General features: G+C 37.4%; 1 protein-coding gene across 1 annotated transcript in view; it reads right to left on the reverse strand.

Moving 5' to 3' along the window:
- Positions 1-2928: 2928 nt before the first annotated feature.
- Positions 2929-18000, reverse strand: part of CWF19L2 (CWF19 like cell cycle control factor 2) — a 76401-nt gene continuing 61329 nt past the window's right edge. Inside the window, exons 13-17 of the mRNA XM_067466551.1 lie at positions 17559-17675; positions 8346-8501; positions 6776-6856; positions 3908-4009; positions 2929-3319 (exon numbers count right to left, since the gene is read on the reverse strand). Coding sequence (XP_067322652.1) covers positions 3179-3319; positions 3908-4009; positions 6776-6856; positions 8346-8501; positions 17559-17675 — 597 coding nt within the window. The 3' untranslated portion in view covers positions 2929-3178. The remainder of the gene's footprint in view (positions 3320-3907; positions 4010-6775; positions 6857-8345; positions 8502-17558; positions 17676-18000) is intronic.

The raw sequence follows: 18000 nt of genomic DNA on the forward strand, positions 1-18000 counted from the left end.
ACATATAGCTATCTAAAGGGTTGTGTTTTGGACAAATTTACTAAGGTCAATGTACATTTTTAGTATATTCTTAACCAGATGTTAACTATATATATTTATCTTTCACAAAATAAATTTCATAGACTGTTATGTGGAATGCAGATGTTTACAGCCAGTGACAGGAATGTGTAAAGGTTAAAACTGAAATCCATTTTCATTGCCCCTTATCTCAAATTCTGAAATGCTCCAAAATCCAAAACTGTGCACATGGGTGGCTGAGATAATGACATCTTTGCTTTCTGGTGGTTCACTGTGCACAAATATAATATGATTAAAATGTTGAACATGGTCTCCTCGGGATATTCTATAAGATATACATTAAGTATAAATGAATCATAGAGTTGGAAGAGACCTCATGGGCCATCCAGTCCCAAGAAGCAGGAAAATCGCATTCAAAACACCCCCGACAGATGGCCATCCAGCCTATGTTTAAAAGCTTCCAATAATGAGACTTCTGGGATGTGGGGCCCATATCTAAACACAAAATTCACATGCAAATATTCCAAAATCCTCTCCCCCCAAAAAACAGTTCAAAATACTTCTGGTCCAAAACATTTCAGGTAAGAGATGCTCCATCTGTACTCCTCGTTCTCGAATGCTAAACAGATTAATGTGCTTCACTGAGAGCTTGTAGATGGATTTGATGCTATTTCCTATGACATTAAACATGCTGCATTCAGGAACTTTTTAAGAGAAGGGAATTCTTTTGGAAGCTTTTGTTGTATATCTTTATAAGAATCTGAAAAAAGCTGTGACATCGTAGCCTTTGGAAATTCTGCACCCTTCCTCCTTGCTGGATAGGACAACTATTTGCTGAGCTTTCCAAAGAGCTACCTTGGTTTCTAAGTATTTATTTTGGCTACGTTTAAAACCAAACAAAACAAGCATTCCCAAATCTTCTCTCCAGGGACAATGTCAGTAATTTTGTCCCACTGGGAAATTCCTGGCTTTCAATATTACCAATTAGGGCCAAACTATTCCCAAATATATCACAAGATTCTGTTACTATAAATTTCTCTTGGCTTTCCCTGAACTCTTCTTTGTTCTTCTGTGTATTAAGCTTCCTACTACGGAATGCTACATATTAGGCTAACAATAGTAAAGGCAAAGGTTTCCCTTGACATTAAGTCTAGTCATATCCAACTCTGGGGGGTGGTGCTCATCCCCATTTCTAAGCTGAAGAGCCAGCATTGTCCGTAGACACCTCCTAGGTCCTGTGGCCAGCATGACTCAATAGAGCCCTGTTACCTTCCTGAAGAAGCTGCACCTATTGATCTACTCACATTTGCATGTTTTCGAACTGCTAGGTTGGCAGAAGCTGGGGCTAACAGCAGGAACTCACCCCACTCTCCGGATTCGAACCACCAACCTTTTGGTCAGCAAGTTCAGCAGCTCAGCTGCACCACCTATTTTCAAATAACCCAACTGTTAACTTCTGTGCAGGCACAATGAATCAAATGAAAAAAAACCTCAACTGATTGGCAAAATTAGTGTGAATAAAAATGTGTTTTGTTGATGTTGTATGCTTTCAAGTACTTATTCACTTAGGCCTCCAAATACAGGCAATCCTCAAGTTACAAACATCCAACTTACAAACAACTCATAGTTAAGAACAGGGATGAGACAACAGAAAGTGAGAGAAATCTACCCTTGTCAAGGGAAAAAGGTCGCCACTGAAGCTTTCTCAACAATCCTTTTTTTTCTTCAAAATCTAATGATCACAGGGACAGAAAGTAAGGTGAAATCTTCTGAACAGGGGCCCAGACAGTAAAACAAACTCCAAAGGGGTGTTAACCCTTCCCTATGCTAGCCAAAGCTAAAAATATAGACTTCTGAGTGGAGTTAGACTTAAAAATGTACCTGTTACAACTTACATACACATTTAACTTAAGAACAAACCTACAGAGCCTATCTTGTTTGTAACTTGGGGACTGCCTGTACATGTGAAAGAGTAAGTAAGAGAGAGAGAGAAAACTGGTAAGGAAAAGGAGCAAGAAAGATGAGTCTCCATCATGATGAGGGAACAAAAACAGAGGAAAGCAAAGACTAACAAGAAAAAAATGATGGCTGAATGGGGAAGGGTGAAGGAAAAAAAGAGCACTAAAGTGAAGTGACAATTACCGTGTATACTTGAGTATAAGCCTAGTTTTTCAGTCCTTTTATTAAGGCTTATACTCGGGTGAGGGTCCTGATAGGAAGGCGTGGGGCTGAAAGAAGGGCTTCTTTCTGCTCCACGCCTTCCTGCCAGGACCCTCACCTCTCCACACAGCAAACCAGCTCTCCTTCTTCTCATCCTCTCTCACAGTGCAGCACATGCCTTCCTTTTTCTCTCAGTGTAGCATGTGCCTTCCTCATCTCCTCTTGGAGCCAGTCTTTCCCACTTTTCCTTATTCATATACACCCAGCATTTTCTCCAAAATGTATAGTTAAAATAAACCATGGTGATTATTGGATGGATACGTAAACACATTTACATTGAAGAAGTTTAATCAGATCTAGACAGTCTTATCTTACAGTTTTATGTAAATATTCAAAAATATTTAACTTACTGATGGTTCAATTAATGTAATTTTATTGGTATCTATTTTTAATTTAAAATTTACCAGTAGCTGCTGCATTTCCCACCCTCGGCTTATACTCAAGTCAATACATTTTCCCAGTTTTTTTGTGGTAAAATTAGGTACCTCACTTATATTTGGGTTGGCTTATACTCAAGTATATACGGTAAGTTGTCTCTAATCCTTGCTACACTGGGCACTTGTCAACAATGAAGTACTGAATTAAAAGCTCATGGCACTGTGGTCTGCACAAACCATGTCAGCATTCTATGGAAAATAATGGCAAATAGTATAGAGGGCCAGAGGAACAATTGTAAACACACTTTGCATCGATTTCATTAAGGATTTAATTTTCCATTTGTGGCACTGAAAATGAACATAATTCATAGTTCGGTTTCTTACTGCTGTTTTAAAGAACTATCCCCCTCCCCCCCCCCCTTTAAAAGTGTTCATAAAAAGTAGTAAAATATCCCTGCCATCTTTAATATGAGCTTCTCTGTAAGGAGGATGAATTTAATGGCTTGTGATAATTTCCTGTCAAGTCCAGCTAGTGTAAATGTCAAAGCATTGTTTCTGCATCTTCACTCTTTGCTTTTGGTGAAGTCAAACGGTTTCCATCTCTGAGCAAACTGCAGCACCTTCTTCCTCTGGTCGTCAAAGTTCTCCCGCAGACCTTTTCTCCAAAGCCTGGGCTCTAAATCCAGCATGCCACCAATGATTTCCTTGCGAAGTAGGAGAAACACAACAGAAGGTTACTGCTTTCTGGTTGTAACTAACCTGAAAATCTCACAGCTATCCAAAACAGGGACTGCAAAATGGGAAGGAATGGAGCATTCTAAGCTTTGCATTATACAGGTGATTCACACACTTGGGCACAACTTGAAAATGTACCATGCAAACTAATTCCCACAAGGAGCATGTGGGTGGAGTGGGAACATGAGATTTGAATAAACACATCCCTTCCTCCCCTGAAAACTCATCTATTATGTTCTAGATTCTATTTGGCAAAGAAAGACAATCAAGTTATCCCATAAATGCACTACTGGGGGTTTTACACACACAATATGGACTTTGCTAACAAAAATTAAACTCTATACCTTTGAGCAAAATGATAATTCTACTTTTGCCTTTGCACAGAGAAAATCTAGTAGCCGACCAACTAGATATGTAGTACAGCTCAGTTACGGATATATCATATTGCTCTTACATGTCTTAAAGTATGTAATAAAATTGCCATGCCTATTCAGCCTAAACTTCTCATCCTATGCCTTGTGTCCACATCTCAGAACAGAAGCTGTTCATTTCAATACCTTTCCAAAATAAATAGGGAACTTGTGTTGATCTTCAATGACATGAGCAAAGCCCCCTTGGAGACCAAAATCCACAGAAAAGTAGGGCAAACCTTTTGGAACCTAAACACAAGAAACCAAAAATGTGTTATTTTTTCTTTTTCAAAAAATCACTTTTTCATGCCAGGCCCTTGAAATGCTGAACATTAATAGATTATTTATTTCTTTAGATTTAAATCCTGTTGAATCTAGACAACTTAGCGCAGAAAAAATTGAGAATGCATTTACCCATCAGGATAGGTCTTTTCAATGGCAGCCCCAACAGTGAAATACTCTTCCCTGCAGGTTAAAATGACACCCTTATTTTGTACACCAGATGAAAATAATACTTCTCCAAAAGGCCTCCAATAGTGTGATTTTGTATTAGAACAAAACAACTGTTTTTTGTATGATAGTCGAGTTCAACTCTGGGGATGGTGCTCATCTCCATTTCTAAGTCAAAGAGCCAGCGTTGTCTGTAGATTACTCCAAAGTCATGTGGCTGGTATGACTGCATGGAGTGCTGTTACCTTCCCACCAAAGCGGTACTTACTGATCTACTCCCATATGCATGTTTTCGAACTGCTAGGTTGGCAAAAGCTGGGGCTAACAGCGGGAGCTCACCCTGCTCCCCGGATTCGAACCACCTACAATGGCCTCAAGTGGAATGTACATCACAGCTCCACATAATTCATGACTGGTAAATACTCCAAAAAGCATGCTTTGTTTGTTAGATGTGCAAATCAGAACCACGTGTTCGTGCATCAGAGTTTAATAGTTAAGGAATACGCTGCCTCAGCTAAGTATATGTCAGCAATCCTTCTTCGGTATTTCTTCCCCAAACCATGAGTTTAAATTTCTTCATAACATTGATTTCAACACTATATTCTTATACCCAATTTTGTGCAGCAGACTCAAGAGTAGGGCATAATCAGAAGAAAACAAGAATACCAAGCAGAAGGAAAAGAAATATGGAGATGTTTTATGCCTAAAACACTTTGAAATCTAGTTTTGCACTATAAAATGATAACAAGCATCATTATGCTTTGATACAATACTTGATTGTTTTGAAAACCACATGATCTCCTTGTTCTAAGAATATGAAAGCAATGTTAAATGAGTGATATATTTTCTTCTGCTGAAAAACACATGAAATAAAATGTAAATGGGAAAAGAAGCTTTTAAACAGCAGTTGCAAAGATGAATTCATACAATAGAAAATCTCAGGTGTGAAAGCTAAAATTGATCTTGACTCTTTTCTGTTTCTTCTTAAACCAGAATGAGACCATATCTCTCACTTGAAAATGAAGGGCAAGGGGGGTATAGGGAGAAAGATTTTGAAAGATATTGAACAATTAGCTAGCCTCAATAAGTATTTTGAAATAGCAGAAACTAGTAATAAGGAAAAATAGAGAAAAAAACCCATTTAAAGCAGACTTTTTGCACAGTGGAACCTGCTGAGCTGCCATGTACATGATGAGACAGATGCCTCTAGATTTCAAGATACTATTCTACATTCCCTAATTCTCTATCAATGATATAAACTGACCTCTTTGTACTTGAAAAGGATGCTGTAAATGACTAAGCAAAGGCACCATCTTAAGTAGATAATAATTTTAATTATTTATCCCATGTGATTCTAAGCAAAGCAATTTTAAACATATGTACTGCTCAAGCAAAATGTACTCAATGGGACTTTGATTTGAGTAAGGGTGCAACTGGACTGTAGAATTAATGCAGTTCAACCCTTATAATTATCATGGTTCCACACTATGGAATTCTGGGAGTTGTAAATTTACAAGGCATTTAGCCTCCTCTAAATATCTCTAAATACAAATTGTGCTGACACCTCCACACTATGGAATTCTGGTAATTGTAAATTTACAAGGTATTTAGCCTCCTTTAAATACCTCTAAATACAAATTGTGCTGCCACCTCAACAAACCACAACTTCATTGTATTGTCGAAGGCTTTCATGGCTGGAATCACTAGGTTCTTGTGGGTTTTTTCGGGCTATAGAGCCATGTTCTAGAGGCATTTCTCCTGACGTTTCGCCTGCATCTATGGCAAGCATCCTCAGAGGTATGAGGTCTGTTGGAATTAGGACAATGGGTTTATATATCTGTGGAATAGCTGGGGTGGGGCAAGGAGCTCTTCCCTGCTGCAGTTAGGTGTGAATGTTTAGCTGATCACCTTCATTAGCATTTGAAGGTCTGCCTGAGCCTGGGAAAATCTGTTCCTGGGAGGTGTTAATCTGTGCCTGGTTTTTTCCTCTCTGTTGTTTAGCTGTTATAATTTTAGAATTTTTTAATACTGGTAGCCAGATTTTGTTCATTTTCATGGTCTCTTCCTTTCTGTTGAAATTGTCCACATGCTTGTGGATTTCAATGGCTTCTCTGTGTAGTCTGACATGATGGCTGAATCAACTTCATTGATTCCATAGCATTAAGCCACAGCAGTTAAAATTGTGTCTGCATTGATTCCACACTGTAGATGCATGCTAAGATGTGGTTTAGAACAGCAGCCTTAGACATTAAGATAAATAAACAGTCAGACAAAGCCCTTTGTTAGCTCCATTATAAGTTAACACAGGATTAATAAAAAAAATGTTGTCTTCCAGCATCATCCTAGGCAGTCTAACATTTGGATCTCCAACAGAAGATCCTTATATGAACATTGTTATGACTATATTGGCCCACTAAAATTCAAATCACACCTTTTCCATGAACTGTATTTAAACATATTTCTCCATTCATAGTTCTGTTTTTATAAAATATAGTGCAGCCAGAAAGAACCACGAATGTGTGGACAAACCACTTTGTATTACTACCAAAGCACTTCAGTACATACCGATTTGCGGACATCTTTTGAAGACAGATCAATCAATTTTTTATTCATGGACCATTCTTCATCAGACTCCATTATAGCTTTCTGAAAAAATATTGCAAGGACTATGAAAAACTCATAGAACGACATTAGATGCCACAATTGAAATACTTTTAATTTGTAACTTAAAAATAAGATGAAAGGGAAGATTGTGGAATTTCAATAGTGCATATTCATTTTATAAGGCAAGAAATTAATTTAGACACATTTTTGTAATTTGTAGAATTCAATTTACATATATTAAAGTATAATGAAGATTGATCTCATTCTAATTTTATTCAGTATCATTCTCTTTTTATTTTTGTAATGTCAGAACTTTAGCCTAACTTAAGCTTGATATAAATTGCCTTGGAATGATACTTTTAGGTTGTAAATTAAAAATGCTGCAAGCCCTGAATAGTTCTCCTAAATTAATTATGTTTTATTATCTCATTTTGGATATAAAATGTGGAGAAACCAAAGTAAAAGACTCAAAATGCCATCCTTCTTTTGCCATTACAATCAATGGCATCTATATTTCAGCCACTGCTACCCTTGATTGATTTAGATCTACCACTTCTATTTAATTACTTGCCATTTTGGTCAGTTACTATAAGTTTGTATTGCTGTGTTTGCTGACTGTTTTGATTTGTTTTGTTTCTATTGTTTATTATGACATTGAGTGTTTGCTGTCTTTTGTTGGAAATCTCTCTGAATGCCTCTGGGGAGATAGGGCGAGTTATAAATAAAGTATTATTATTATTATTATTATTATTATTATTATTGATGTAGTTTTAAGTGGCTCTCAACTATTTTGTCTGTAAAACTCAAACTCCACAAAGTCCTATTTTAATGAGACTTTAGGACCCAATTTAATGCCCAAGGAGCAAGAAGAATGCATAAGACAGATCAGGCTCAAGTCAAAATACAAAGAGGAAAGGGAGGAACAAACTGCATCCGAATCAGCTCAATAAACCCACTCAACACTACACCTTTGACTTGTTCCTTTTCTTGTAGATCAAACCTATTCCACCTTTGAAAAGCAGCAGGTGAACATCCATCATTAGAGTTTATTTGTATTTGTAAGGTCCACTCACACCGATCTTGTCTGACCATATTATAAAATGGGAAACTAGTAGGTACAGAGTCCAATTTGCAAAACAAGATTATTGGTGATTTTTTCCAGGGACCATTTTTGGTCTAGCTTCTATACTTCTGAGGTTTTGCCCAGCATTAGATATATCTGCATTTCTAATGTCTTCACTTTTATATTGCTGTTAGTATTTAAAGTATTTATCACTGTTTTAATTTGTTGTAACTGTACTGGCATCGAATTGTTGCCTATTGTTAACCGCTCCGAGTCGCCCTTGGGCTGAGAGGGGCGGTATATATATATGTAGTAAATAAATAAATAAATAAATTTGGAGAAGGGAGATAAACAGATGCAAATTTCTATGGGCTATAAAAAGTATAGTTTGACCAAAACAGGACCCCATAAAACAAAAACAAAAAAAGGGAGGGGGGACACAAGCTGAAGAGAACAAAACTAAATTACCTTGAAGTAGATGGGGGCCATGTCTCCAATCTCCTTTGGAAGAGGGATGCATTCATATACCATGTGATATCGTTTCTTTATGCTTAGGTTTGTCTCAAGAAAGACACAGTCCAGTTCCTGAGCTTCAAACATTTTTACCAAAGTTTTTCTGAATGCCTGTAAGATGAGAAAGGAAGAGACTAAATCCACGTGACATTTTCATAGACTAAATCCACGTGGCATTCAAAACAAAATTATAAGAAGCTTATCACAAGAGCATGATTGGTTATTTTAAATATGTGTACTATATGTATACATTGGGTGCCACCTCACCTGTGAGATGAAAGCTTTACCAAAGTTGAGAAAACAAAGCATTATAAATGAAGGCTGAAACAACAGGAGGCTTAAAAGTTTCATCTGCCCAAAAGTTAATGCCTTTTCTTGTATCGATTCAAAATGCCATCATTCCTCGATTCTTGCCTGCCAATTACACAAACTTTTCAAAAAGTGACATTTTCATCAGGCATGATTGACCTTTTGGTAAGATGCTAATATTCCCTCAAAGCAAAACAGCTTGAGATCTTTCATCTCCACTGTGCAGAAGCTTACCTGACCTGTTACTGTAACAGATTTGACCTGTATTCACACTCACTCATTTTTCTTATTGGATTGAATGTCACAAAGGATTATAAAGTAGATCTGTTTGTATTTGAAATTGTGCCTGGAATCCATCTTTTTTTTTCTAGGACAAATGGCTAAGGTGGAAACTGCAATCTAGATTTCCAATTAAGTGAAATATGATTTTGGTGCCCAACATGTGATGATATCTAATTGAAAGGAGAAGAGTGCTAAAATGTTCAATTAAAAGGAGCTTTTGAAAAACAGTAACAAGATGGAAATAAGTCTGAGGCATCTCAAGTCCTTATCTGTAAAGTCTTAGGCTCATAGCACATATAATTAGTGTTTCATTTTACACCTCATAAGCGCCATTCGCCTAGTAAGCTTAACAGACTTCTTCTGTGAGTTAATTACTATATCAAATTGCCAAACGAAACTGCATCTATGTTTTTAACATGGCTTGCGATCTGTGTTTTGAAAAACAAAGAATACAGTTTTCCAAGCACACCTCTCAGGCCATCACCTCACTCAACTCCTACATCATAAAATCAATAGTTTCTTTTTTCCATAATGAAAGACCTGATGGACACATGAATCACAGATGAGTAGAATTGGAAAGGACATAAAATGTTGCCAGTGCAGGAAGCCAAAACTAAAGCATCATGAGCAGTTGGCCATCCAACTTCTGCACACAAAGAAAAATACACAATCTCCCAAGGCAGTCTGTTACACTGTCAACAAACCCTTATCATCAGGAGAGTCTTCTTAATGATTAGTTGAAATATCCCTTCTTCTAATTTGAATCTAGGAATTCCAGTCCTTCCTTCTGCAGCATCAGGAAACAGTCTTGCTCCATATCTTCCAAGGAATGGCCCTTAAGATTTTTAAAAATGGCTATCCTTTGAATCACTTTCTTCTAGGCTCAACAAATTGTGTTTCCTCAACAACTCTTCCAGGACTTTATTTCCAAACCTTTAAATCTCTTGGATAAATGTCTCTGGACATATTCCTGCTTCAATGTACCTGCTTTAAACTATTGCACTCAGAAGTATACGCAGTGTGCCAGATGAGCATTCTGTTTTCTGATCAAATGCTATTTGTTGTTTATTTGTTCAGTCACTTCTGACTCTTTGTGACCTCATCAAATGCTGTTATTTCATTTCATTTTGCCCTCATATCAGACATGTTGACTCATGTACAACAATTTATGAAATTAGTGTTGTTAGATTTGGTTCAGTTAGCTAATCTTTTAAGGCCAGCTTGAATCCTGACTCTTTCCTTTGAGGTAGTAGCTACCAGTTGGCATCACCTACTGATCTAATGAACAGACTGTCTTTTTCCTTACCCAAGCAATTGATAAAGATGCTGAATACATTTTACACTGGTAGTCATTATCCCTTTCTGTGTGCTGTATTGCTTTTAAATTAGTTATACCCCCAGTTACTAAACACAAGCAATGAATCTCATTACATAAGTTTTCAATCATGCCTGCTAAATCATATTTGCTTTCCTACATTAGGAATCAACTGTTTATTTCTCATGTTCTTGGCATTAGCATTGGACATCTGAAACCATGGATTCCTCCTACTTCTATTGTTTTTTCATGTGAACAGCTCATTTCTATATACTGGCCTAGTTTTCTGGGCACCACTGATGTTATTATCCCACAGTACAGCTAAAATACTATCTCCCTCGCTGCATGATTCATTAACTTTTTGACCAAATTTGCAAGAGTACTAACAAACCTGCTCTTTCAAACTACTGTGAGCTACAATCCATCTCCTGTCAGAAGACAGATCATGATCCAAGAAGGCATTAGTCATTCACTGTCACTATTCTGCTTTCTCTCCCTGGGCACCCAAGGATGTCTGCACTACTAGTTTTATCTCCCTAAGTCATGATCTTCAACAGAAAGCAGCAATGAAATACTCACATGCACCCCAAAGTTCTTCATTTTCCTGGTCAGAACATCAGCACCTTGCAATACACTGAAGGCTGTACAGGCAGTCCCCGAGGTACAAACATTCAGCTTACAAATGACTGATAGTTAAGAATGGGGGTGAGACAACAGGGAGAAAAATCTACCCCTCAGAAGGGAAATCCACTCCTGAAAGGGGAAAAGTGCCTCCACTGAAGCTTTATCACCAATCCTTGCTTCCACAACAAGTCATTTTTTCCCCCAAATCCAATGATCACAGGGACAGAAAGTGAGGTGTAATTTTCTGAACAGGGGTACAAACAGCAAACAGACACCACAAGGGTATTAACTCAAAATCTAAAATATACATATTTTTGGCTTGAGTTTCACTTAAAAATGTACCTGTTCCAACGTATGGTACATACAAAATCAACCTAAGAACAAACCTACAGAACTTATCTTGTTTGCAACTTGGGGACTATCTGTATCTAACAATCTCATTTATTCTCCCGCATATCAGAAGGAAGCTGCTACAGTTAACAGGCTTGATAAATTAAGAAACCTGTCCCACCTTGGATTTCTGCTCAAGAAAGAAAGAACACTTCCTTTCAGGTCTACATAGTGCTGCCTCTCAGTAGTTATTACCTACAATCACCACACATCTCTTCCGCCGCTTCAGGAAAGAAAAAGGAATCCTATCATCCACAGAAACCTCCATAGCCCCAATTATATCCTAGACCTCACAATTGTTGTTCTTACATTTTTATAGGGAGCTAGTTTACAGCTTTCTCAAAAGTGTATCCTCAAAATTAAGAATCACTGTGTTACCAGCAAATGCCAAGGACCGAGTCTAGGATCTTGCATATGAAAGGTATTTCTTCTAATACTGATTTCAAACCCTTTTCCATGTAATGTCAGACGTTTTCCATGCAATGTCAATGATATGGGACAATAAGATAATCCAATATCTTAAGCACCACAAAACACAACGCCATCCAGTAATCCATGAAAGTATCACTTCATGGTCCTGGAATGGCATGCCAGGCCCTTGTCTTAGACCCAATAAATTAAAAGAAAGCTAGGGTTCTATTTCATCATATAAAAGTTAAGACATAAAAACTAAAACATGACAGTTTTTAGAATTTTCCTGAGACAACGTAGTTGCTATCATGTAATGGCTATGGAAACATTATAAAAAACAGAGTGTTTTCAAACTACTCATATTTTGCAAATAAGTTTCCTGATAAGTTAATCTTGCTTAAAACCAAACTGCAGGTAGAGAGAGAGAGGAGGAAATGCTTATGGCATTTATTGTGTGAAGACTTCGCAATAAAAATACCTGAAGAGAGAGGTCACAGGAAACCTTCACCTTGATGCTAATTTACAGTTCATGCTTCTACCTGAAAAAAAGCACTCATGTATGAAAACTGCTTCCACAGCAAACAGAGTTTGTGAAGACAGGTTAAGGGCTGTCAACCATGGGAACCATATCGCCATGAGGATGTCCAAGAAGCAATGACATTTGAACGCAAATTAAGCTGAAACAACCCCACAGCTATCATCCTCAGGAATCACACACTAATAAGCAGAACTATTCATTACCCTGTTCTAGTTTCTGAGACAAAGAATAAATTTAAGAGCTAAATCATTGCTGTCTGTCAATTCTATTCTGACAATGGTGTTTTAGAAATTTTCAAGATAAATTACACAGAAAAAAATTGCCTTTTCTTCAAGAGTTGAAGTTAGGAGGACAATATTGAATGTTTAAAGAAAAGGAAAAGTTGTATCTACATAGTGCTAGCTAGAGCACTTGCTTTGGATGTATAAAGGTTCCAGATACAACCCTTGGCATTTCTAGATCAGACTTGGGAAAGCCACTTTTATTTAGCGCAAGCAGGATTACACTAGTTGAACTAGTGGTATGATTCAATATAAAGAAATGATCAACAGCAATCAACAAGGCAACAAACACTCTCCTGGAACCCAGGAAGACAAGGGATCTCCTCCAGCTTAAAATATTGTAGATGGTTAGCAGTCTAGCTGCTCTGTTTTCAATGAGTTCCAGTTTCTGTATTTTCAAGGCAACCCTAAATACAATGCATTATACAACTCTAATCAAAAGGTTCCCATTACATGAATTACTTTGACTTGAGCATTGTTCTTTCCCAAAGAATCCATGATGTATAGGAAGAATTTTCATGTTGACCTGAGCTGAAGTGCTTTATAAAGAGGCAACAAGAGAATGGATAACTTGACTTAACTATAGAGGTGGTGGTTCAACTGTGAAATAAAAGAGTGTGTTTTCATTGGTGGTTAACTTCAGTTTAACATGATTTATAATGTTTAATCCCACAGTAGTGACCAAATAGCAATAAAAGATAGCCAAGCCATATATTTGCACATTTTCATTTCAAAATCAATAATGGCAATGTTTCAAAGGAAGTAGCTGACTTTTCCTCTTGCCCTTTTTATCTGCTTTGTCTATACGGCACTTGAATTTATTGTAAACCACCAAAGGCCATTGTAAAACTCTTCTTTCCCATTAAAAATGTATCCCACTGTCTCCAACACTTATTTAGAAATCCAAATTAGTCAAATGAGGCCTATTATGTTTTGCTTTTAAAGCCTCAGTCTAAGGGGAAGTGCAATAAATAAAGCATAAAATAGTCACATTTGTAATCCGATGTGGTAGATAAAAATGTCCCTTAGCCAGATAAATTATATACATTTTTTTCTTTTAGACCACAGCTAACAAAATAGCAGGTAGACTTATCAGTGGTTTTTGTGGTCTAGTAAGTGTCTAAGGAATTGTGTTTTATTGTCCATTACTGAAGACTGAATAAGCTTCCCATACAGCTGCAGCATCCAAAGGTCATAGTGTTTTCCATGAAATGTGACAGAGCTTTGCTCTCAATCTCAAATGGCACATTCCTTAACCAAATAGAGTGGAGAAGGCTGGGCTAGCATTCGAGACACACATATTTCTTCCGGCAGGCCTACCCAATCAGTTTTGAACTATGAATCATTAATTCACATTCTATGCTTATTGTGTTTTAATCTTTGTTCCATGTATTTTAATATGTTTATTTGATAGAAATATGTTTTAATATGTGCTTTTTATTGAATGTATTTGATGATGATGATGATGATGATGATGATGATGTATTTTAACTGTTGTGCCCAGCCTCAAACCATAAGTAAAGGCGGGTAATTAATAATAATAATAATAATAATAATAATAATAATAATAACTACTACCATTTATAATTAAGGGACTCTCCATTCTCTGGAATGATCCAAGATACAACTATAAGCAGTGATAAAGGGTTGATGGAAATAGAACCCTGTTTCACACAGACCTCTGTATGAAGAGGTTTTAACTACAAAGACGAAGGTCATACCCCATATCTTCATTCTTTATAAAACAACCACATCCACTCTACAGGCTAATTTAAATTTATGAGAGAGAATAATGGATTTGCACATTACTGTAAGAATTTATATAGCATTCATGCAATTCAAAAAGAAAATTAAACTAGTGTACAGTTGTAGTTATGAGAAGGGTCTCTGCATGTATTAAATGCAACCAGGGTATGCTGTTGATCAACAAACTGCTATTGAGATATACAGGATGTTGTTGGGATTTACGGGCAGGGAACAAAAGGGAAAGAACCACACTTAGTGTATCATTAGGGACTGTTTACTTTTCAAGATCACTTTGCTACATCTCTCATCCCAATTCAAAGTATGAGCCTTATGGATCTGTGCTGCACAAGAACGAAAGAAGAAATAAGGTATCTCTACAGAATTTAAACTGTGCATGCAAGAGTATATGTTCACAGGAACAAATCCGAAATCTTCCCAAAGATTATAAATGCTATACTCCACTCTTATTCCTTTTGCTTGTGCACAATTGGCTAAACTACTTGAAAAAATTCACTCAGTGGGATAGAAGAACCTTCCAAGTGTTTTTGCAGAATTTCCCAGGCTTATTTAATTAAACATTCTCATTATAAAAAGATTTTCCTTCTCATTTCCCAGAGTTTATATTTAGCTTCATCGAGACCAACTCCTAGAAGGTTCTTGGCATGAATGATCTCGAGTTGGCTCCATTAATCCTCGTAAATAAACATTACCCTCAAATGTAAACCATTCCTATATTTTAGATTTAATTCAAAACAATATAGAAGGTTTAGCAATAATTCATATTACAAATCTTAATAGAATTATCATTGTGGAATCTTTTTTTCTGTAAGGAAGGATAGAACACCACTTTTATATCATTTCTTCAAAATCTGACTGTGAGAGCCATTCAGCAGTGGAACTCTCTGCCCCAGAGTGTGGTGGAGGCTCCTTCTTTGGAAGCTTTTAAACAGAGGCTGGATGGGGTGCTTTCACTGCAATTCTCCTGCTTCTTGGCAGGGGATTGGACTGGATGGCCCATGAGGTCTCTTCCAACTCTATGATTCTATCTTAAATTCACAGCATCAGAAAAGTTTTATATTTATCTAGTGGCTTAGCGGAGGTTCCGATTCCTTCAGAATATCAGATGGGAGAGAGGAATATTCCTGCTCTCCCTCCTTGTGAATAACATTGCAGTGGAGGATTCTATATCAATTTTATACCAATGGAAATCCATTTAATGTTGTCTGTGTGAGATAGATAAGATATGAAAGTGTTCTGCGACCTGAACAAATAACATTCACGTTACTGTGCTCTCTGATAACATTACAAAGATTAGAGAACATGTCATGTTAAATGTTGCTAACCTTTCCATACCCACAAACTGTTATTTTTATACTTCAGAGCACTTGCTTGGAATTTTGATTGGGAGCAAAGGCCCAAGTGAAAGGAGGAGAAACTTTATCTGCAAACTTCTTAGATCTACCTTAAATGTTCCTTCTTTTTCTCCATTGCTTTTCTCCTGAACATAGTTTGTTTTAATTCTTCATTTACTATTCCCTTTATACTCTTCATATTTTAGGAGTGCAAGATTGCTTATCTCTGGACATAGCTACCATATCAGGTATGAAACACCTTTCTGAATACAATGGTCCCCTCTTCATTGTAGCACTTAGAGAACATCAAGTATGAACAGTCCCACTATTTTAAATCACATGTAGTCAAAACCAAGAACTTTGGGTTAGAGAAGGAACAGAAAGTTTTGGGACGGAAATGTCACAAAGAGGAAACAGAATGTATAGCTAAGAGGGCCCCACAGCTTTCATAGAATCATAGAGTTGGAGAGACCCCCCTGTCAAGAAGCAGGAAAATTGTATTCAAAGCACCTCCGACGAATGGCCATCCAGCCTCTGTTTAAAAGCCTCCAAAGAAGGAACCTTCACCATACTCCAGGGCAGTGAGTTCCACCACTAAACAGCTCTCACAGTTAAGAAGTCATTCCTAATGTTCAGATGGAATCTCCTTTCCTGTAGTTTGAAGCCATTGTTCCACGTCCTAGTCTCCAGGGCAGAAGAAAACAAGCCTGCTCCCTCCTTCCAGTGACTTCCCTCACATATTTATACATGGCAATCATGTATCCTCTCAGCCTTCTCTTCTGCAAGCTAAACATGCCCAGCTCTTTAAGCTGCTCCTGATAGGGCTTGTTCTCCAGACCCTTGATCATTTTAGTCACCCTCCTCTGGACACATTCCAGCTTGTCAACATCTCAAATTGTGGTGCACAGAATTGGACACAGTATTCCAGTTGTGGTCTGACCAAGGCAGAATAGAACGGTAGCATGACTTCCATGGATCTAGACACTATACTCCTATTTATACAAGCCAAAATCTCATCGGCTTTTTTAGCTGCCACATCACATTGTTGGTTCATGTTTAACTTGTTGTCCATGAGAACTCCAAGATCCTTTTCACACATACTGCTATTGAGCCAGACGTCCCCATTCATTTTTTTTCTGCCTAAGTGGAATATCTTGCATTTGTCCCTTTTGAACTTCATTTTCTTAGTTTTGGTCTATTAATCTATTAAGATCATTTTGAATTCTGTTCCTGTCTTCTGGAATATTGGCTATCCCTCCCAATTTGGTGTCGTCTGCAAACTTGATGATCATGCCTTCTAACCCTTCATCTAAGTAATTAATAAAGACGTTGAACAGAACCAGACCCTGGTTGAAACCCTGTGGCACTCCACTCGTCACTTCTTTCCAGGATGAAGAGGAAGCATCGGTGAACACCCTCTGGGTTCGTTCACTTAACCAATTACCGATACACCTAACCATAGTTTTGCATAGCCCACATTTGAGAAGTTTGTTTGCCAGAAGGTCATGTTGAAGGCCTTACTCAAATCCAGATACTCTACCTCCATGGTGTTCCTTGTATGTACCCATCTTGTAACTTTTTGCAAGAAACAGTGAACAAAAAATAATAAAACAAAATATAAAAGCTTAAGATAGGGATGGGAGGCTTTAGAGTTTTTGTTCTTCCATAAAGCAGGAAAGCTCTGATTTGGCCAAATCAACAAACAGCTTTGACACATTAGCCTTTTGCCCTTGTTTATGGCCTAAGTTGGGCTAATTGGTGGCCTACTGCAATCCCCCCCCCCCAAAACAACAAGTAGACTCAAGTATATGATTAACTTTGTTTGGATTACCCCCTTCATGTATAAACATAATATAACAGTTGAGGGCATGAGAAACCCATGTTGCAACACTTTATAAAAATCCCAAGGATTTTGCTCACCTGAATTTCATCCCAGATGTCTTCATCCAGAAGAGTGGCTGCAATGTAGTGCTGCATAGGAGCTATTAGGCAATGCCCTTCAGTAAGGGACTGGTAGTTTGGCAATGATAAGTATACCTACAGCAGTATAAATAACAACACACAACGGTCTAAGTTTCTGTTCAGAGTATACTTAAGATGACTTTTAATAAATTAAGGTGGTCTATGACCAAATCATACACACACATTGTAAAAAGAAAGTGACAGTCAAATTAAACATGATGACTGTGGATCGCTTGCTGACTCTGGTCCTAGTCTAATCAAAAGACTGGTCTAGAAATGACAGTTTTGGGGGGCTACAAAGGTATTCTCCCACCCAAAGGTCATTTCCCCTTATTTTAAGTTCAAGTGAGTTCATATCAGAAATAAATCAGATCTGGAGGCGAGGCAAGGGAAAAAAAAA

Source organism: Anolis sagrei, chromosome 3 (assembly GCF_037176765.1).
Source record: "Anolis sagrei isolate rAnoSag1 chromosome 3, rAnoSag1.mat, whole genome shotgun sequence".
Classification (NCBI taxonomy): domain Eukaryota; kingdom Metazoa; phylum Chordata; class Lepidosauria; order Squamata; family Dactyloidae; genus Anolis; species Anolis sagrei.